Source organism: Oryza sativa, chromosome 1 (genome assembly GCF_034140825.1).
Source record: "Oryza sativa Japonica Group chromosome 1, ASM3414082v1".
NCBI classification, from domain to species: Eukaryota; Viridiplantae; Streptophyta; class Magnoliopsida; order Poales; family Poaceae; genus Oryza; species Oryza sativa.
This window is the reverse complement of record NC_089035.1, coordinates 630,493-651,530: the sequence shown is the minus strand read 5'-3', so window position 1 is coordinate 651,530 and position 21,038 is coordinate 630,493. Positions and strand designations below refer to the sequence as shown.

The 21,038-nt window shown below is 43.5% G+C and overlaps 5 protein-coding genes and 1 non-coding gene across 6 annotated transcripts; 4 read left to right on the top strand and 2 right to left on the bottom strand.

Moving 5' to 3' along the window:
- The first annotated feature begins 165 nt into the window (after positions 1–165).
- LOC4326119 (aquaporin NIP4-1-like) lies at positions 166–1,315 on the top strand. The gene is made up of 2 exons (NM_001372197.1): positions 166–365; positions 471–1,315. Exons 1-2 carry the CDS (start codon positions 192–194, stop codon positions 1,155–1,157), a joined length of 861 nt encoding a protein of 286 aa, NP_001359126.1. The 5' UTR covers positions 166–191; the 3' UTR covers positions 1,158–1,315.
- A 1,356-nt stretch (positions 1,316–2,671) lies between these two features.
- On the top strand, positions 2,672–6,302 carry LOC4326118 (uncharacterized). Its single transcript, XM_015768590.3, has 12 exons — positions 2,672–2,812; positions 3,316–3,392; positions 3,493–3,646; positions 4,176–4,246; positions 4,445–4,546; positions 4,659–4,748; positions 4,843–4,917; positions 5,031–5,063; positions 5,171–5,233; positions 5,368–5,424; positions 5,510–5,599; positions 5,697–6,302. Exons 1-12 carry the CDS (start codon positions 2,776–2,778, stop codon positions 5,928–5,930), a joined length of 1,083 nt encoding a protein of 360 aa, XP_015624076.1. The 5' UTR covers positions 2,672–2,775; the 3' UTR covers positions 5,931–6,302.
- A 1,588-nt stretch (positions 6,303–7,890) lies between these two features.
- On the top strand, positions 7,891–9,190 carry LOC136351193 (uncharacterized). The gene has a single exon (XM_066308317.1). It carries the CDS (start codon positions 7,924–7,926, stop codon positions 9,052–9,054), a length of 1,131 nt encoding a protein of 376 aa, XP_066164414.1. The 5' UTR covers positions 7,891–7,923; the 3' UTR covers positions 9,055–9,190.
- A 951-nt stretch (positions 9,191–10,141) lies between these two features.
- On the top strand, positions 10,142–12,878 carry LOC4326117 (uncharacterized). The gene is made up of 3 exons (XR_003239536.2): positions 10,142–10,300; positions 10,431–10,856; positions 12,475–12,878. It is a non-coding gene; the product is annotated as an uncharacterized protein (transcript).
- A 1,218-nt stretch (positions 12,879–14,096) lies between these two features.
- On the bottom strand, positions 14,097–14,772 carry LOC4326116 (uncharacterized). The gene has a single exon (XM_015787084.3). The coding sequence runs from the start codon at positions 14,691–14,693 to the stop codon at positions 14,214–14,216; it is 480 nt and encodes a 159-aa protein (XP_015642570.1). The 5' UTR covers positions 14,694–14,772; the 3' UTR covers positions 14,097–14,213.
- Positions 14,773–19,878: 5,106 nt separating this feature from the next.
- On the bottom strand, positions 19,879–20,903 carry LOC9271945 (extensin). Its single transcript, XM_015766899.3, has one exon. The coding sequence runs from the start codon at positions 20,689–20,691 to the stop codon at positions 20,170–20,172; it is 522 nt and encodes a 173-aa protein (XP_015622385.1). The 5' UTR covers positions 20,692–20,903; the 3' UTR covers positions 19,879–20,169.
- Between the last annotated feature and the right edge of the window lie 135 nt (positions 20,904–21,038).

The following is a 21,038-nucleotide window of genomic DNA, read 5'->3' as shown; positions in this document are numbered from 1 at the left end:
AAGTGGGGGAGCACACAAAGCGAGTCAACTCGAATAGTTCAGTTGATTCAGTAACAAGAGCAGTTTCCCATTCAGTTTTGACACGCCAAGAGTGTGCAGGTGATTGCAGTTAACACAACCAGTCGAGCGCATTACATATGGTCCAAGAAGATTAACCGCCCGGTCAGAATGAGATACTAATTAATACTGAAATGACAACGGATCATGCCGGGAAGAAAGTCGACGTCGTCGTGGTTGGCAACGTTGACGGCGAGCACGTCGGAGTAGAGCAAGCTCGCCATGATCTGCACGAGGAGGCGGCGGCGGCGGCGGCGGCTGACCATCATGCCACCAGAGGCCTAGCCATTGGCTTTCTCATACGAGAGGTAGGTACATATAATGTCTGCAAATTTATGATTAATTGATACACATAAAACCCTTTGCATGAATTGAATTGAACCGATGAATGGATGGCAATGGCGATGGAGCAGGTGATGGTGGAGGGGTTGGCGTCGTTCTTGGTGGTGTTCTGGTCGTGCGTGGCGGCGCTGATGCAGGAGATGTACGGGACGCTGACGTTCCCGATGGTGTGCCTGGTGGTGGCGATGACGGTGGCGTTCGTTCTCAGCTGGCTCGGCCCGGCGCACTTCAACCCGGCCGTCACCATCACCTTCGCCGCCTACCGCCGCTTCCCGGTCTGGCCCAAGCTGCCGCTCTACGTCGCCGCCCAGCTCGCCGGCTCGCTCCTCGCCTGCCTCTCCGTCAACGCCGTCATGAGGCCGCGCCACGACCACTTCTACGGCACGGCGCCCGTCGTCGTCCACGGCACCCGCCTCCCCTTCCTCATGGAGTTCCTCGCCTCCGCCGTCCTCATGATCGTCATCGCCACCGTCGCCACCGACGGCACAGCGGGGAAGACGGTGGGAGGGATCGCCATCGGAGCGGCGGTGGGAGGGCTGGGGCTGGTGATCGGGCCGGTGTCGGGAGGGTCGATGAACCCGGCGAGGACGCTGGGGCCGGCGATCGTGCTGGGCAGGTACGACGGCGTGTGGATCTACGTGGTGGCGCCCGTCGCCGGGATGCTGGTCGGCGCGCTCTGCAACCGCGCCGTCAGGCTCTCCCACCGCATCGTCGCCTTCCTCTGCGGCACCTCTGTTGGGATCGCCGGCTCGCCCTAGCTACCACACTAGAGCTTAGCCCTCCATATATATATCCACAGAATAATTCGCCTCCATTATGATAGCTGCATGAACACGACGAGCATCGCTGCACTGAAATTGTTTTGGACCAACCAATAGAGATTTTCCATCCCAATACGGCCCAATTTTGCATCGCACGTTTATTCACAGAATAAGTCTAATTTATATCCCTTATATTTACGTCTCATTACGAGTGGGCCCGGAGACGATCGGAATTGTGTTAACATGGCCAAAACTACCGTCCGCAAATAATATGGGCCTTCGCAGAGGCCCAAGTTCTCGTCTTGGCCCAGTGGACGCACCATATTTCAACGGCCCAGATTGCATCGAACATACAAATAGGACTCTCTTGTCCATTTCCACATTTGAACAGTGATTTCGTCTTCGCCCAAAACCCTAATCCCTCTTTCTCTTCTCGCACCGGCGCCATGACGCTCCATGATTTGATAATGTTGTGCTACATTAAACATTTACTAATGACGGATTAATTAGACTCAATAAATTTATCTCGCAATTTACCGACGGAATTTGTAATTTGTTTTGTTATTAATCTACGTTTTATACTTCAAATGTGTGCCGACATATTCGATGCGACACTTCAAAACTTTACACTACTAAATCTAAAGAGCCCCTTAGTACAAGTCCAAGAGGCGACCATCTCAGATGAGAATAACGAGAGATTGATATCTCCCCTTTGCCTCCCCCGTAAAGATGAAAATGGTACGGAAATTTTCCGGATTTCGGACTTGTTTTTGGAAACAGAACCCGTTGGTCGGAATTTTTTGGAAACGGAAACAAATTCGGAAATATTTCCTCGGAAATGGAATCGAATATGATAAGGGCAGTTTCCGTCGGAACTCGGAATCCTTCGGAATCTTTCTAGAAACGAATTCGGAAATTTTCCGGAAACAAATTCAGGTTTTTTTCTCGGAATCGGAAACAAAAAATTTCTCATATACAACTGATTAGCTTAAGCCTTTAATATTCTAAATGTTTAGATTTATCTATTGAGGTGTTTAATTAAATAAAGATATTTTTAGTCCAATACTTTAGATTTTATTTTCCTAATTACTTTTTTTTATTTATAGATGAATATAGCTCTTTTTCTCAAGAAAGTAAAGTGCACAACTAGTTATATTATTATTAATTGATAAAATATAGAAATATTGATTTATTGTTTTAGAAAAAATATTTAGCTGCATCTTTTCATTAAGGGCTTTTTATATTAGACAAATATCCGTTACCGTATTTGCTTCGATTCATATTCGTTTCGTTTTTGTATTCGATAATATTTGATTGTGTTTTCATATCTGAGGTTTTCAATTTTGATTCCTACTCCGATTCCGAAAAAGCAATATGAAAAAAAATAACAAATGTGGTTTCCGTACCATTTTCATCCTTACAAATCCACCGTTAATAAGTAGCTAGCGCAACAATTATTCTAGGAAAGTAGTAGTACGAAAATAAACTCGATCGATCGAGAGGTTTAATCTGTCCTTCCTCTCGCCGGCCCCGTCTCCTCTTCCCCCGCCGCCACCGCCGCCGCCGCCGCCTCTAGATTAAAGCAGAGCTACAGCCAGGAGGGGCGCGCGCCGCCATGGGGCTTGGCAACGTCGCCATCCTCGTCGGCTCCGGTGAGTCCCCCTCCCCCCCCCTTCCGCCGTCTGCTCCCTCCTCCTGAGGTCCACCCGCGCACGCGCAGCCCTAGCTTCTCGTCGCCCAGCCGGTTGACTTTCGAGTTCGAGATTGATACTAGATAGATAGATAGATGCTACTTGCAACCATGGCGCAGGCGCCAAACCAATCCCACTGCCAAATCCCATCTTCTTTTTTTTTTTTGAGAAATCCCATCTTCTTGTATTATTTGCTTTAGCAGATTCCAATACATAGATTGATTTAGCCTTTTAGGGCCGGGGTTTGTTTAGTTCAACTAAGCTTTCTCTTCAAACCAGGTGGTTTCATAGGAACTTATTAGGTATCCCACTGCTACATCTGTCAAATCCCCCCAACTTATTGCCCATCTAATATCATAGGGTGTATATACTTACCGGCTTCCCCAGTACATAGGCCCTTCCACTAAAGAACTAAGTACTAGTTTTACTCGGTACCAATGTTTATGCTGTTTGCTTGCCTGCAGGAATTCTTGGATCAGTTCTTGTAGGTGGTGATGCCAAACTCCCTAGTGCTGGCGAGGTACTTTCTGGTGCTGCCAAGGTATGGTACCTTATTGCCCCCATGCCCTAACTATCAACCCAAAATACTACTGCTATATATGTTATAACTCACCGTCACATGATTCTTTTCCCCCTCTTAGTTTGTCAAGAAGCATGGAAACGAAGGGAAAGATACATCGTCTAACACCGATGCACACACCGCTCAGCTATTATCTCAGGTCAACCATCTCAGACAGGAGATACAATCTCTAGGCTCAAGGCCTGTTACAGTTGTCACCAATGCTGCTAGATCAGGTAAGTTCCTGCTGACTAGTTACTATGTTTTAGTTATTGACTTATGCGTGAGACACAGATCATACAAACATAAATTTTCACATGACACTATACTTTGTATACGCCCCAATGTCGACATCTTTGCTAAGAATTAATGCGATTTTAGAGTGTTAGATATTTCTATTACCTTTTGATTTTTTTCAGACTTGGTCTGTTGTTTTTATATCTACATGTTCGACAGAGCTACAATTGCATTGTCTGTTCATATATAGAGTATACCATTTTGCGATTCAGATGTTCACATGTTCTTTTCTTTTTCTTTCCTTATTATTATTTGTCATGGTCTTGGCTGGGATACTATGCACTGCTGATTATCATTATGTTGTTCACTGCATTATAAAGGTTCTTGGACATGTGAAAGTTTTTATAGTTATTGCTAATAAACTTTCATCATGCTCTTTTGCCTTTAAACATACACAATTACATATGGTTACACACATTCTTTCTCAAATTTCCTTAAACGACATTCATGTAAATCCTTTTTCTGTAGGACCTGGTACATTTACTATAACAGTGGTGGCTGTTGCTGGGGCTGTTGGCTACGCCTACATTAAGTGGAAGGTAATGTTTGATTCTTTCACCTCAATGGGAGTACAGAATGAGGAGGACATAATCTTTGATTATTCTAGTTGCTATTTTGATGTTTATTGTTCTGTCATTCTAGATCATGGATGCAAGTGCATATTATTACAATCCTATCTGCTTGCCATTTCTTGTTTCGCCGTTCTAGCTAGTTTCTAAAGTTACATTGATTTGCAGGGCTGGAAACTTTCTGATTTGATGTTTGTCACGAAGCGTGGCTTATCCGATGCTTGCAATGTAGTTGGCAGCCAATTGGACAAGGTTTCAGATGATGTCACTGTAAGTTTTTAACTTCTTTCAGCAACGCTGCACTCAAACGTGTTACTTGTAATTCCATGTTTTCATTGTTCCAACCAAAACATCTTACTGGCCTTTGATTTTCACTATTCAGTCTGCAAGGAAACATCTCGCTGGAAGGATTGATCGTGTGGATATCAGTTTAGATGAAACACAAGAAATTATTGAAGGGACAAGGGATGAGGTTGGAACTGTTTTTCCTTTTATTTTTTGGGTTTACTTTTATAGTTTTTGATGCATTTTCAGCGACCTAATGGCATTTCATGACTGACTTGTAGGTCACAGTCATCCATGGGGATCTTAGTGCTTTCCAAGAGGATTTACAATCAGTTAACCTTGTAGTTCGGAGTCTGGTATGTACCTCATACTGGAACAGATTCTACCTTATTTACTGAATATCCAGATTTCTACCTTATTAACTGATGAATATTACTCATGTACTTTTATTGTATCTTGTATCATGCAGGAATCAAAGCTCGTGAGTCTGGAATACACCCAGGTGAGTAGAAAGCTCTTTTTTTAAAGGAAAAGTAGAAGCTCATATTACCACTACACCAACTAACTCGTCGACATGCTCCTAATGCTATCTTCTTGAAATCCTGTTAGGATCGTACGGCTAATGGAATATCTGACTTGGTTGAGTTCACCCAGAAAGCCACTATTCGTCAGGCAAGTTTGAATGATCTAGTGATTCATTAATGCCATGCTTCTTCAATACTTTATTTAACAAAACCAGTTGCACCTCAACTATTTGCATATTCTCTTCCTATATGCTTATTCTGAAGAGATGTTTTGATTTTCAGGTCCCAGCAGCATCCGTTCCTCCAGCTATTGGATCTTCAGAGCTAGTTGTTAGGAGGGTAAAGGCTTGCACCTTTCCCAGCTTTGTCATGGTCGGGACATGCCCCAGTTTGTTGACTTTGGTACCTGTGTTTCCGGTTGCAGGTTTCTTCGTTGCCTCAATCTACTGCTCTTCCAGTTCTGCCGACAACCACACCTGCAGCTGAACCATCACCTAGGGCAGAGGCACCACAGGTGTGGTTTCAGTTTGATGTTGCACTTTGTTGTTTGCAATTTCAGTTTCCTCTTGCGCTTTCCATGATTGAAACGAGCTGTTGCTGGACTTTTGCAGGAGGAACAGTGGGGTTTTGTGAGCAGAACATCATCTTGTAGGGAAGGATCAGGTCGTTTTCAGGAGCAGCGGAGTGTTGTGACCAGAACGTCGTCTATTAGGGAAGGATCTCCTGAATCTTCAAATGGAGCCTCATCCTCAACTGGAGCAAGCACAGGAACGAACACAAGCACGAGCAGATTTGGTGGGCTGAGGCTGCCTGGACTTGGGTTTCTTGCAAGTTCGACGAGATAGTTGATGAGGTGTTTTTATTTAAGTTAAAAGATGGTGCTGCCAGGAGCTCTCCATTGCTTTACTTGTAGTTTTAGGTTGTACTAGTAGGAGAGAAGAGATAACACTAGCAGTGATGTGATGGAACAACACATATGCGTGCGGGGCTGGGCTCCTTTGTTCTTGAGGAGGCCAAATTTTTGTAGAAAAAAAAGAGAGGAAAACATGTGCTCCTATCTATCTATCTATCTATCTATCTATAGCTATGAATGCATCATCCAGGGCAACACCTTGGTCTTTGATGTCGTGATTTTTAACTTGAAGTGCCAAGATTACTAGTACTTGGTTAATTAAATTTATGACGAGGAGTCAACTGGTTGGTTGCCTTTGTTACTAGTATCTTGTATGACATGTTGATATTTCATCCATCTTAGGACCATGATTTGTTTCGGATTTCTTGATTTTGTTTGGGATTTCTGTTAAGATCCCGCTACCGTATCTCGTATGATATATATGATTTGTTTGGGATTTCTGTTAAGACTAGCAAAAAAAATACCCGTGCGTTACAATGGACGAGAGAATTTTAATTTTACATGTGTGCATCCCTTGTAAAATGCTTTCTTTTTCTTCCAAAAGGCCATAAATAAATTTAGATGATTTATTCAGTCGAAGTTGTGAAGGAAGTGTTCTGCATATGGTTCATAGTTTGGTGGTCGGATTTAATTCTTTGGCGTTGTGATACTTTATGCTCTGGTAATTTGGTTTGTTTGAAGGAGCTCTCCGAAATGAGCTTAGTCAAGTCACATTATCTACTGGTCTCCATCTATTAGCTAATTGACCACCTTCTCACACATATCATCGTCAAACCATTATACTTGTTCAGAAATAATACTCGAGATGTACCCATCTCTATTAAAGAAAGCATTTCACATTGTAAGATGAAGAAGAACAATGATATTTCAAAGGAGAAGAAGGAACAAAAAAAAAAAGGATGTACAAGAGGGTAATAAGTGATTAGCTGCGCATTCCTATTAAGAGGTTTTTTACTGTCCTTCAGGTTATATAGTACCAAATCCTGACCGTTAATCTGACTTCATCGAACAGTGAGAAATCGTCGGTACCTCATGTACCGCACCTCCTCATCCTGTAATTTCGCGCGCGGCATCTCTTTCTTTCGCGTTTTCTCTTCCGCCAGATAGGCAATTCGTGGTGGTCAACGGCAGGAGACCGGCGATAGGTGGTGGTCATTAGTGGGATCGATGCGATGGCGGCCGCATTGCGGCGGGCTCGATGCGACGGCGGCCGCGGCGGGCTCGATGCGACGGTTCGAGGCGTATGACCAGCCAGCACAACGGTTCGATGACGGCCTCGATTCGATCTGCATCTCTGCCCCAGTTCGTGCGTAGTATGTCACGCTCACGCACACGTCCGCGCGACGCTTCGGTTTCCGCTTTCCATGCCGCGATCGCCATTTGTTTTTTTTTTCTGATATATGGTAGGGCCGGACCACTCGGATCCTGCTGCCGGCCTCCTCTCCACTCGTCGGCCGGCCTGCCGAAACAAGAAGAATGTGAGAGAGGAGAAAGAGAGATGAGGGGAAAGAAAGAGGAGACTGACGTTGACATGTCAGCTGACATGTAAGCCCGTGTGGGTCCAATGCTGACTCAGCCGTCACGTCGGATAAAACCCGAGTCAAAACCATCGAAGAACTGGTTTTGATTAGTTAAGAGATGCCGGATGTTTGGTTTTTCGGTCGGGGACAATTTTGTAACTCGATGACAAGCTGAGGGACCTTCGGTGTACTTTTCCCCAGAATTTACCATCCGCAATTAATACGGGCTTCGTATTGGCCCAATTGTTCGTCTCGGGCCAGTAAACACACTAAACGAACCGCGGCCCATGATATTTCAACGGTCCAGATTGATCGAACATACTAGTAGTAATAAGTCGATGCCATTTGAATAGTCATCTCCTCCAAAACCCTAACCCCTCCACTTTCTCTTCTCGCGCCGGCGCCATGACGCTCCTCGCCGCCATCACCAATCCCTCCGCCGCCGCCGCCGCCGCCGCCGTCGCGGCGAACCCCATCGTCCTCACTCCCGGCGCCGCTCCGCCACCGCCGACCTCCTCCGCGCTCCCCACCCAGATCCCGCCCTCCGACTGGTCCCTCTCCCCCGCCGACCCCGCCCTCGCCACCGCCGCCTCCTTCCTCTCCACCTCCCTCTCCTCCACCTCCGTCTCCCTCCCGCGCTTCCGCTCCCTCCTCGCCTCCTTCCTCACCACCCTCTCCAACTCCCTCTCCCTCCCCGCCCCCTCCCCCAACCTCCCACAAGCCATCCGCTCCGTCTCCCCCTACTTCCCCGCCGCCCTCGCCTCCCCCGTCGCCTCCCGAGCGGCGAGCCTCGCTGAGTACGACGTCCTCCTCGCCCTCGCCGAGTGCGGCCTCCTCCGCCACCCCCCGCCGAGCCTCCTTTCCTCGCTCTCCGAGGCCGACCGCCCCGAGCTCGTCTGCGCCGTGGTCCGACAGGCCGCCGACCTCCGCTCCTCCGAGCTGCTCGCGACGCTCCGCTGCTTCCTCTCGCCGGCCTCCGATGCCGCCTACGACGCCATGATGAGTGTCAAGAACCGGTGGAAGGAAGCCGCGGTGCTAGCGGTCAACAGGTGCAAGGAGAAGGGCGCGGGGAAGAAGGTCGATGCCATGGCGAGGCAGGCGGCGCTGCTGCTCATGATGGGATACGATGGGTTCACCTCACCGGAGGTGTGCCTGCATTACCTGTTTGCGTCTGAGAATGTGGACTCTGTGGTCTTCGGCGCAGCCGTATCGGAGCTGGATGGTGGGGAGGTGGTCAGGCTGATGAAGTACCTCACCAAGTGGATAGGGAAATACCAGAGGTTCCCAGAGGCGCAGGCATGCCCAGAGGCTGTGGGAATGCCAGGGCTGGAGCTGTGTGACATTGTGCCCTCATTTCGGGTGGTGGCTGGGGCGCTAGGATTGGTGTTTGACCAGCACTTCTCGCACCTAGCGCTGAATGCAGAGTTGAAGGAGGATTTGAAGGCCGCGGAGATGATGGTGAAACAGCTGGCCACAGAAGCTGAATCTGCAGGGCCTATCCTGGACTTGCTTCGACGTATGCAGCAAGATGTGTGAGACACTAAAATGTGCCCCTCAATTTTTTTTACTGATCTTAGCTGTTATGCTCATGTCCGAGAATTTTGATTGTTTTACTGCATTGCAGTGATGAGTTATGTGCTCTATTATCTAATATCATAGTATGATAATGGTACATGTTCTGTTTGGAACCCGACATGTCTTTGAGTGGTATTACTACACTGCTAGCTAGATTGTCACTCCCTTAGTTGGTATGCCCTGCGATGTGCTAATGCCCGCTGGCCACTGCTAGTTAAATTGATGTGTAAAAGCACCATTTACAAATGCAAATTCAAATGTGTCGTGGTAGTTAACTTTCTGATATTATGTGGGAAGAGAAGCTTCAAAATGCTGCCATTTCTCATATGAGTAACTAAATTCGTCATTCATAACCCAAGCCAATTGAAATACAAAATTGTTCAAATAGTTTAGAACTTCCGACAACAAACATTTTCATACATAACTACTTTAACATTACTGAAAACTCATATATTTGCTTCTTTCGTTTAATTCATTTCCATTGTTGGGTCTGACTGAGGTGATAAAGCTTAATTCGTTGACAAATTTACTTCTTGTACATAAAACTGAATAGTCCTTAGAACCAATTGTATCTGTGACTTCAATGGTTGAAGGAGAGAGAAATTGATTGGCTGTTCTGCATATTCTTTGTGAAAATCAAATAAGGCTGAACTTGTTGACAATCTTTCTTCTTGTGTGTAAAGCTGAACAATCCTCACAATCAATTGTTTCTGGGACTTCAAAGGGTTGAATGAGGGTGAAATTAATTGGCTCTTCTGCATATGTTTTGTGAAAATGACTCTGTTTATCAGTACTCAGTAGTCAGTACAAATAGTTCAGTTGAAAACGTAAAGATGACAGCCTAAATATATAAAGTTTTTCCTAGTCTATGCTGTTTCTGGGAATTCAGAACATAATCAATTCTACATGACTTTATGCAATAATTGGTCTTGATGCTTTCCAATATGCTTCTTTTTTCTGTAAGAGGGATCTACTTGTAGTCTTAATAGTGTCCAAGGAAATCGATTCTCACTGATCTGATCTTATAATCTGAATTCTTGTTTCTTAGATCAGTGTTCAAATAAGGAAGCCCTTGATGTGCTTCACCTTACTGCTTGAAGGAACTAAATATTTTTTCCTAAATATATTTGAGAATGCTGATCATACCTCATCATTTCAAATGCTGACCAAGTATTCCATCAGACAAAATGATAGAGCTACCTACCAGGTAGTTACTTGTATGATCCTCACTAAGTCACTAATTTGTTTCCAAATTGCTGAATTTTAGATTCTGGTATCCTGTGTTCGATCCAGTTTTGTGATTTAAGATTATTCATTACTACTTGATCTTTTGACAGGTTTAAGCTTGACAGTATTACCTCTGGTATCTTTTTAGTGTAAAATGGTGCCCATTTTTAATTATGAGGTTACATGTCTTAAGTAATGCTCAAATATTCTGACCTTCTTGTAAATTTACTTTGAATTGGACACACCCATGTGTAAGATGTGAAATGCTGGATTCACATTTTTTGAAGTACAAAAGAAAAAGGTGCATGCACTGGGAGCCTGCCTCATGCCTATTGACCAATTTAAACGACAGTGAAGACGAGAGTGCAACAGATGACTGGTGCCATAGGCAGTAGAAAAAGGAAGAGAAATGGAGCATACCAGCCAAAGTTGAAGACGTTCTCAACCAAGCGGGCTATCTTGGGATAGCAGAATAGCTGCCAAAGTTGAAGACGTTGTCAAAACAAGCGGCTATCTTTGTGTTTTCTGGTCCCAAGGTATGATACTCCAGCTCTCCTGTTTACCCCATCTTAGAAAAAGGAAAAATGTCATCTTTTGCATATTGAAAGTGGTAGGTAAGGCAGTTCAATCTTCAATCTTCCCAAAACGAGCTCAAGCTTCCTAAAAGTTTCTTTTTATTAAAGAAGTAAACTTTCCATTTATGTTCATCTGAGAAAATTCTATACAATTAGTTAGTGCCTCGAGTACATTTTAGTTTGATGCGTCACTTCTTTTGCTTCAGTTAGCAACTAAGCTCGCTGATATTATCTAGGTCTCATGGATTATTAAATTGTTTTTGGTTGTTGGCTAGCTGGGTTTGCAATCGTCCCCTTCCCCAGTTTAGATATATGGGGTATACTTTGTGAGATTTTCTCTCATCCTTTGAGATGTATGTACCTCATCCTTGAGATATACCTCTCCATAAAAAGAGGTACCAAAATTAATCTAACAGGTTGGAAAAGGATTGAAAACTTATCTTTATAAATATTTCAGACTTTTTTTTTTTACATTTTCTAGCGGTATAGATATTTGATTAAGAGGTATATACCTCAGGACTAACACTATAACACTATGAGGTATATGTACCTCTCTATACCTCAGAACGACTAGAAAAGTCTTGCCAGTGCTAATCATAAACTTGTTTTCTAATCAGTTAAACCGGTATAATTTTTTACCTCTCAAATTGTGAGGTATATACCTCTCCCAGAATGAAAGAAAACCTCATATTTTGTTGGATGATGTGCTCTGAATCCTGAAGATCTCCTCGTTGACGAATTTTGAAGTGATGCTTGCATCTTAGGCAAAGTAATGTTTGACAACATGAGTCGTGCCCAAGCCACTATAGTCTAATGCACTGTCCTGCGTCCACACTTATGCCATGACTGACATACTGAATGCTAGTATTGCACATTCTAGTATTGTTATTGTGTCATAGTAGTGCTATGGTGCTGAAATTTAAAGCCACTTATCTTAGCAAGAACTCAGTGTATCAACATTAACAAAAAAAGAGAGCTATATTCCATCCTCTAAAAAAAAAAAATGCCTGATGGAATACTTGGTAGGTAGCTCTGCCGTGTGCCAACTCTTGTGTGTGGAGTAGTTTTGACCATTTCTTGCATTCTTGGATGGCAAGTTTGTCGCATCATCCAAGGGTATCTTGAAGTGCGCAAAGTGAAGCTGTGATTCAAGTATGCCTTGGATCTGATGAGAATGCATCGACACGTGTGCCTGGTGCTTCCATTATTCTCTGTGCAGCTTCATTCGCTGAATGTGGCTGACTAGTTGCTCATGAGTACTCATGACATGGTCTCATAGTATGAGATAAAAGCCTCTTCAAAGTCACTAATGGCCCATTAATCATGCTGTTTGCAAGAGGTTGCGGCAGATAAGTACATTGTAGAAATGTTTTTGTAGTGGCATGGAAAAGGCATTGCATTCTTTTCTTCCCCTTTTGATTAAAAGAATATTTGAAAGCAATTGGAGTATTGGACATTGCTGGTGAGCCAGAAGGACACCTTTACCAATTACCACCACCCAAAATGAGCTTCTTTTTTTTGTAAGTAGCCTTTATTCCTTCTTCCCCTCTTGATGAATGCTTCCCTTCTGTTCTTTTAGACCTCCTCCTGCTGCTGCAGCAGCAGCAATGGCGTGAAACTTCGCGGCAACGGCACTGCACGGCCACCGAATCTGATCACTGAACAGTGCCAGTGAGCTGCATAGTAGCTTGGTGATCTTGCTTGTTCACCTTTTATCATCTCAACGAATCTGAGCAGAAGTGCTTTCTGAGTTACTGTCATGCATCCTATCCTCAGGTTAAATAAAAGGGAGATCGCATGATGATTCTTGTTTGTGCCGGTAGAAAGTTGTTCGTTTAATTTCCAAGATTTGTAGGTGGTGAAGTGTGAACCAAGGCCACCGCAATTTCGGTCCTAGCCGTTGGCATGCATGTAACTATATGTAACAAACTATCAATGTGCTTTTGCTCATATTTCCTACTCAATTGGCTTCTAGCCTATCTAGCTGCCTGGCTGCCAACGTAACCTTGTCCTGACTCCTGAACATAGAACACCATTTTTTTTCTCTGATTTTGGATTTTCGCTTGCATGCTTCCTAGGCTCGTAAACGGTTTGTTTTATATGAAAAATTTCTATATAAATTTTTTAATAGTTTTCAAAAGTAACTTTTCAACTTTTAGTTGTCAATTCATTCGTTTATACACTTAAATAGCTTAAAATATCAGATAATTTATCAATTTCAGCTATCTTAGATGGGCCAAAGAATAATGTGTAATTTTTTTTGCGTGCTCGTGAAAAAATAGATGGGCCGAAGAAGGCTAAATGAGTGAGCTAGCTGATTTTCATAGAGGAGAAATCAAGTGTACTCCCAACCTCCTGGACCCATTATTGAACTCCAACCTTTTCCCCTCCACCTCCCATCCATCCTTTATATTTTCGTCAATCATTCATACTTACCTTTTCGCCAACAATTTAATTATAGACAATACTCTAAGCAAACCTTTTGGGGGGTAGTTAATTAAGATCGCGAGAATTTTGTACATATATTCCCCTTCCACGTGTAGTTGATTTGTGGCTGAACTAGCTCCACTAGACACTAGACACATGCATAAAGGATATACATACTTTAAAAAAAAAAACTCGAGGGGAAATAATGAGCACATGAATTAAATTCTTATATACAATGGACACGGAGGATCTATCTTTGAAGCTTGAAAGACTATTCCAAGGATGTATATATGCTTGGAGTAGTCTTGTAGTTGTAGGGACTGGTTATTCGTACTAGCCGCGAATTAATCAAAATTGCATTCAAGTTGATGCAACTAAATGCGGATTATGAATGTACGTCTGGTGTATGCGTCCATCTAATCAATTTACTGCTGAATTTAATAAGCTTAAATTAAATATGAATGCCAATTTTAAAACTATGACACGATTTTTTTTTACCGGAAATGACACGATTCTTTTAATTAGTCCAAGGTGTTAATCTGTTCACTCCAGGTTTATCAATACTTGTTCTCGTATATAACACTATAGTGTAGAGAATATATATACTCACAAAAGCTGGGAATTCAGTGCAAAATAAAATGGAGTAAAAGGAGAGAGGCACCGGGAAAAGGCCAGATTCTTGTGATCAGTAGCATTACGATTTGAAGAACTTGCAATAGTTGCTCCACTACACATCAAACTAAATTATTTAAGTCAAAAATTTAGAGGAGAAACTAGAGCAATATAATAGATCATATTTGTATATAGTATAGAATAACAATGCTGCCTCATCATATATTTCTCCAAAATAAAGAAATTAAAACTAGAGAAAAGAAGAAAAAGAGAGCTACATTAAAACACGGTAATTAAAGCAGCAGCAGCAGCTGTTACCACGGCCACCGAGGCAAGCAGCGAACGCCCCCGCGCCGTCACCGCCGTCGCCGGCGACGACGGCGGCGACCTGTAGTACCAAGGGTACCACGGCACGATGGGGTTGGGCGGAGGCGGCGCCGGGTAGTTGAAACCGCCGCCGCCGCCGCCACCGCCGGCGGGAGGCTGGTAGTAGGGAATGTAGCCGCCTCCTCCGCCCTGCGGCGGTGGGTAGTTCCAGTACGACGACGACGACGGCGGCGTGTTGGAAGACGAGGACGACGGCGGCGGGTACGAGTAGCCGGAAGACGGCGTGGAGGGCGGTGGCGGACAGTCGGTGGTGACCGGCGTGGGCGGCGGCAGCAGGCATGGGTAGGGGCAGTCCGCCGGGTAGGTGTCGCCGGCGGCCAAGGCGACGAGCGCGGAGAAGACGAGGATGACGAGCAACCTGTACGACGCCATGGCCGCGAGAGAGAGCGAGAGAGAGGTGGTAGTGTAGTCCAGTGAAGTGGTCGCGAGGTAGAAGAAGAGGAGAGGGGACGAAGGGGTTATAGCTGGCGCGCCTTTTGTCAGCTCAGCTGTCGACATGGCCGGGAGCGTCTCGTTAACTACACTTTTTTTACTTTACTGAATAAACAAGTTTATCATCGATCATTTGACCAAGGTTTATTCGAATATCATAAATCTTATGCAAATCTTACTAAACAAAAGAGAATTATAGAATTTGAAGGGTGGAAATTGATCAAACTGGGAGAAAAGAAAAGTAAGCCGTGATCTACTTTGGTTTTCTGAATCATTGATATGATTCATTCATGCAAAATCTAATCGATTTAGTGAAACACCGGAGAAGAAACCGCCTTGAGCTTTCGTTGATTGACATGATTAGCAGAAATGGCGTGTTGCATGGATGGATGCCCTGTTCCAGATTGTTTCTTTTGTTGGTATGCAATGCATGCATCATAGGGTCCAGCTGTAAGTGCGAAACAATTTATGCGGTTGCATATATGATCCGTCGTATCACTCGCGCGTTCATCGGATCTATGTCACCATGCATATGCCCTCTGCTGTCACATTCTCTCTCTCTCTCTCTCTTTTCTCTTAATTCTTGAGTCGTAAAAAGGAGAAAGAATTTCAGACTTGATGGATGTACAGAAATGTGTTTTGGAGGCAAACAATAATGGGTTCATTGCCTGATCGATCGTCAACACAATTGATAAATTCCTTTAATTACCTTCACAACATCCAGACTTAATTCTGACGAACTATATATACAGGGTACAGCTGTAGTAGCATTAGTATGCAGCTTGATGATCTCATACGTACTCTACATGGGTCTCTTTCAGTTCCATCGGCATCAGAGATTTCAGTAGATCCAATCGGTTTCGAACTGCACGTCCTACACCACCACATGACATGCCGTGCTTTCAGGCACCAAACAATTGCCTTTCATTCCCGATATCTCCCTGTATATATATGTTTATTCGGATGTGATTCAGCACTCAGCATATGTACTGAAACTGATTAAGCATTTCAGCTGAGCTTCCCTTCACATCACATCGAACCAGATCAGGGGATTGGTTAACGCAAATTAACTAAATCTGCCCCCTTTTTATTTCCTGCTTCATCTCAGTTTGGATGCTTAGGACATCCGCAATAGTTATTTATAGGCTCTCTACAAGAGATCTATATCAGCATATTTTTCTACTTGGAAGAGATTAAATGAAGAGAGAGAGCAAAGCTATCTACTAACCTGGAGATAGTCTATAGAGAAAAACGAGGCAATGGATTAGACAGCTATAGATACCCATGTAGACATACCATTGAAGTGGTTTACTATTAATCTAGTCTATTGCTGAGATGTACATGTTTTATAGATAGCACCTTACTTTAACATTGCGGGTGCTCTTAGTTTAACTTGTTGAAGGCAAAGGCTCAAACTGATGGGGCACCGCCCTCAATGGTTGATTCTTTTTTATCTTTTTGGACAAGAAAATGTGCTTTCTTTCTGATAGACTTTTCTAGCTAGCTACTAAGAGAAAAGGGAATTGAGCTGTGCCCTACAGCTCTATACTCGCTGGCCGGCCGCATGGATCATCAGAAGATGGATGCATGCAGTATCTGTTCTTCTAACGTGTATAACTTCCCCTTTTCTTCTCTCTCACATGCATACAAGTGATTAAAATTAGTAGTTCATGAAAGTACACTGACTTGGCTACTCAAATGCACGGGCTAAAATCATCTAATTAGATGCAAAGGACAACGAGTAAGAGTATAATAATGTTCATTATCATTCTGGGTTGTACTAATATTCTCCTGTTGTCTGAAAAAATGTGGGTGCATTTTTTGCGTGTGATCACAAGCAGAGTCATGAGCAAAACAGGATCAAGATTCCCCACGCCGTTCATGTCTGCTATCTGAATGCACCACCTCTTGAGTATTGGCATGCTAGCTTGTTGATGATTGATTGACTCATCTGATCACAAGAGTGGCAAAGGAAACTGACAATAAATCAATAATCAATGGAAGGAAGGAACTAATCTGATTTGAGTATGTGGATGGATCTTGCCTGTCAGAAAATCTGCAGGATGAGAAGCTTCTCTGAACCACTCCAGTTCCAGCCCAATATTCCAAACTGATCAGTGGCTGCTACTGTTAAGGATTTTGACAATTTGACCACATACTTCGCTGCCCAATAAAGTACTAACACCGATTGTTCCATTTCTACTGTAGCCACTATCATTCATTTGCATACCAGACCCTGCATCAGTTGATTATCATTACAATGGAACTAGTTTATCTCTTCACTGTAAACGCCACTATGGTAATTGGTGGCATTATTCAAGCAATATACTAGTATCCAACAAATCTAGCATTGATAGCTGTTCATCTGAATGGGCAGAAAGAACGGGCATCAAAGAGAGGATATATACAAGGATCTTTCATTTCATCACGTCATTTGTCTCTACCCATTTGTCCATAGCGACTGCAGATGCTTATCTTCGGACTTCAGACTTCTCTGAGAGATTGCGTATCCTCAGATCTGTAGTGTGGCCTAGAATGTTAGGTTGGGCCAAGCCAACCTAATTGAGAAAGGCCTAGAAATAAAGCTAGGAAGGCTTTGCAGTTAGATTGGCCCATTCACATCATATAGTAGCTCTTGGTTTCTTGACAAACGAACGATCGAATTCGAATGGGTTGTTTTTGTTTGCTTCTGTTCAGCATCTGCACTTGCAACTGACCAATACTCCCTCCGTTTTTTAATAGATGACGCCATTGACTTTTTCTCACATATTTGACCATTCGTCTTATTCAAAAATTTTATGCAAATATATAAGATATAAATCACACTTAAAGTACTATGAGTGATAAAACAATTCATAACAAAATAAATTATAATTCCGTAAATATTTTGAATAAGACGAATGGTCAAACATGTGAGAAAAAGTCAACGGTGTCATCTATTAAAAAACGGAGGTAGTACTTTTTTTAGGAAGGGGTGAATGTGTTAAAATGTGTGTGTTTTTCGAGCTTCTAAATGGTACTCCATAATTTATTAGAATATTGTTTTAATTCTATTTTCAACATTGTAATAGTTACTTTATTCTTTTGTGCACTGGAATAATAATCATCAAAAATCAATCACCCGTTCAACCATTCAACAGAATAGAACAGGATGGCATGTTGAAACTCTCACTGTAAGTACACTAGCTAGCTCTTCTGATAATGCAACTCTTAATTACATATTTACATATCTGGCTTAGCTTAATTACCAGTACTGCCATCTAAAGGAGAAGAGCAAATAAATTGTCAATTCCCTTGAGCGTGCCAACTGCCAAGCAACTATTCAGCACGTACTGCAATGATGACAGAACAGATATGTGTAACCAGGCCAATTCAACCTAATCATCTTGCCAAACCACCTAACATTCTTCTCTCCTCTCTCACTCGTTTGGTGGCACAAAGAATGGCATACATGTGTGCCTTTGCTTTCTGTTACGAAGGCAGCAAATTAAGGGCACCAGTGCTACTGCTACACATCAAAATTAAATGTGTGCAAAAAGTGAACATAGTGTAGTCCAAGATTTGCAAGTGATTCCATCTATGCTACTGTTAAAGAGAGGGAAGAGCATTCATTATTCAACAGGGATCATGAAATCTTGACTTGCTCTGCTCTGAGTTTATCAGGTCGAAATCTAATCCAGCTTGTTAACCATATCTCTGGATTGCCATGTGTAAGTAGGCTGAGTTTTCTATTTGCTTTGTGATTTTTGACAGATTTTTGTAATAATTTGGTTCTAGCTTCAGTGAAAGCAAAGGCGCCGGGATTTTCTCATTATGTTAAAAAATGTTGTAAGTACGTGCATACCTGCGTATCTGGATGTCCTAGCACTGTGAGTAAACACTACTAGTAGATTATTTGGACTTTGTGAGCAAATTGGATGCAGTTCAGTAGGATGTCTCTTCCAAGTCCAAAGGAGCAGTAGTACTAGTACAAGAACAAGTCAAATTGGTACTAGCTGCCAGTAAAGTAGAACGACTAGACTGGACTGGTTTAGGTATCATGGAAGCATCAGCAACTGTTCTTTCTGAACTCTACCCATCTTAGCAGCTCTCCTGATAATTTTCTTTAAAAGCTAATAAAATAAATTAATAATACAAGCAGGCATGGAATTAAAACACGGTTCAATCGTTGACAGCAACGCGGCAACCACCGACCGGTCGATCGAGTGCGACTCCATCGTCATTTTGGATGTCCTCTTGGACATGGACGCATATGTGTTCATGGCTATGCTAATTGATGATATCTTCAATACACTACTTCACTCCAGCTAACACTGGAACTGTGTAGTACACACTGAATTTATGTTTATATACCATGCCAGTGCAGTGCACCGATATAAAAACTCAAGTTTTTGGAACAGAGAATAAAATAAGATAAAATTCTTCCGACAAATATTCGCATAAATGACCATTTTTGAACTTTGAATGGAAGATTATGGTTCCTCTCTTCTTTTTAGTTTATAGCTCCACAAATGGATGTGCATTCATTTATTTCTAGTTAAGGGTTATCTGATTATAGGTGTGGCAATAAGCTTTGCTTTGTAGACTGGTTTTGCAGCCATGTTAACCGTGGACCCCTAATTATGCCGGTCAAATTGGTTCGATCTGTCACAAACTCACAAATCACAATGACATTGTTCTTTTTAAGATTAAAAGAATATTAATTCTATATAGGTTATATTTACGTGTATTAGCCGGTTGTATTTGTACTAATGTAATATAATAGCGATGGAAGAATCAGAATGGTATAGTCATTGGACCTATCTGCTTGGAGTTGATTGTTGATGGTTTATGGAAACATAATTTTTTGATGAGTTGTTTGGTCTCTATTAGTGTTGTTGCTTTGAAGTGGGACTGGGTCCCACATTTATTTTTTTCCCATCTTGTAATAAAAACCTAAGGCTGTGTTAAGATGCAGAGGAGGTGTAATATTCCCACTTCTTAAAAAACACAGAGATTTTTGCATTTTCTCTCTTATATAAGAGAAATCTTTCATAATTTTCTCTAAGTTTAAGTACCTCACTTATCCATGTAGGGGTAAAAACAACACGAGCATTGTACCATTCTGAGAGTTGATCAAGATATATGAGCTAATTGCCACATGTAATTGAAATTTGATTAGACATATATATGGATTATTACAGAGTCTGATGTACATCTTTCCTATCACCAAAAGGGATCGATCAACAAACATTACATGACAAGAACAATTAATTTGCCGACGACGATGACGACAACAACAACAACGTGAACATGAACCGTAAAAACGAAAAAAAAAAGAGATTATCTTACCGGAATATATCTCCTCTAATCTTATTATGAACACATAATAAAGGGAATTAAAAACGCCGTGTAATTAATTACCATACGTCGCCGATCACAAGGCCAAGGCTCCGGCCACCGCCGCCGCCGCGAGCACCACCGCGCGCCACGACGCGGCGCCGCCCGCCGCCGCGTTGGGCCGGAAGCCGGGGTCCTGCGGGTAGAGCGTCCCCGGCGGCGTGAGGTAGGACGGCATGTTCGGCGGCGTGAACCACCCCGACGGCGTCGGGTTGTAGCCGGGCGTCGGGTTGTAGCTCGGCGTCGGGTTGTAGCCTCCGCCTCCGTACGGCGGCGGCGGGCAGTTGGTCGACGGCGTGGTCGGCGGAGGGTAGGCCACCGGCGGCGGGGACGGCGGGGGGTAGTAGACGGGCGGCGGCGGCGGGTAGTAGACCGGAGTCGGCAGCACGTCGGGCGGCGGCGGGCTGGCGTACGTGCACGTCGTGCCGCAGGGGCTGGGCAGGCCGCACGCGGCGCACTTCTCGTCGTCGCGGACGACGACGTCGGCGGCGGCGGCCGTGGCGGCGACGAGCATGATGACGAGCAGGAGGCTGCACGGCAGCTGTAGCCACCGTGCCATGGCCGAGAGATCGATGGAAGAAGCTCAGAGCTTTTCTTGGAACTGTGTGCTCTCTCCTAAAGAAGAAGAGAGTAGTGCTATGCTATAGTGTGTGTGCACTCTCACTTTCTCCTCTCTTCTTCTTCTTGTTGCTTCTTTTTTGGTTGGGGGATTCGATTTTGGGTGGTTATAATGGTTGGCTTCTGCTTTCGCTTTTGGAATTGGCCAATGCCAGTGGAGGTCTTCTTCTCTGCTCCTTTTTATCTCTCCGTTTATGTCTCTCTTTTTTGGTAGTGCCTACTAATCAGATAAACATTTAATGGTTGGTCTTCTCAAACAGCTGTATCGGCTAAATTGTACTATATAAG

Bases quoted from the DNA above. Each gene is read 5' to 3' on its own strand.
- LOC136351193 (XM_066308317.1), top strand. From the start codon at position 7,924: ATGACGCTCCTCGCCGCCATCACCAATCCCTCCGCCGCCGCCGCCGCC.
- LOC4326119 (NM_001372197.1), top strand. From the start codon at position 192: ATGACAACGGATCATGCCGGGAAGAAAGTCGACGTCGTCGTGGTTGGC. The intron at 366-470 runs GTAGGTACATAT...GCGATGGAGCAG, and splicing joins TTGGCTTTCTCATACGAGAG to GTGATGGTGGAGGGGTTGGC.
- LOC9271945 (XM_015766899.3), bottom strand. From the start codon at position 20,691: ATGGCACGGTGGCTACAGCTGCCGTGCAGCCTCCTGCTCGTCATCATG.
- LOC4326118 (XM_015768590.3), top strand. From the start codon at position 2,776: ATGGGGCTTGGCAACGTCGCCATCCTCGTCGGCTCCG. The intron at 3,647-4,175 runs GTAAGTTCCTGC...CTTTTTCTGTAG, and splicing joins CACCAATGCTGCTAGATCAG to GACCTGGTACATTTACTATA. The intron at 5,064-5,170 runs GTGAGTAGAAAG...AAATCCTGTTAG, and splicing joins TGAGTCTGGAATACACCCAG to GATCGTACGGCTAATGGAAT.
- LOC4326116 (XM_015787084.3), bottom strand. From the start codon at position 14,693: ATGGCGTCGTACAGGTTGCTCGTCATCCTCGTCTTCTCCGCGCTCGTC.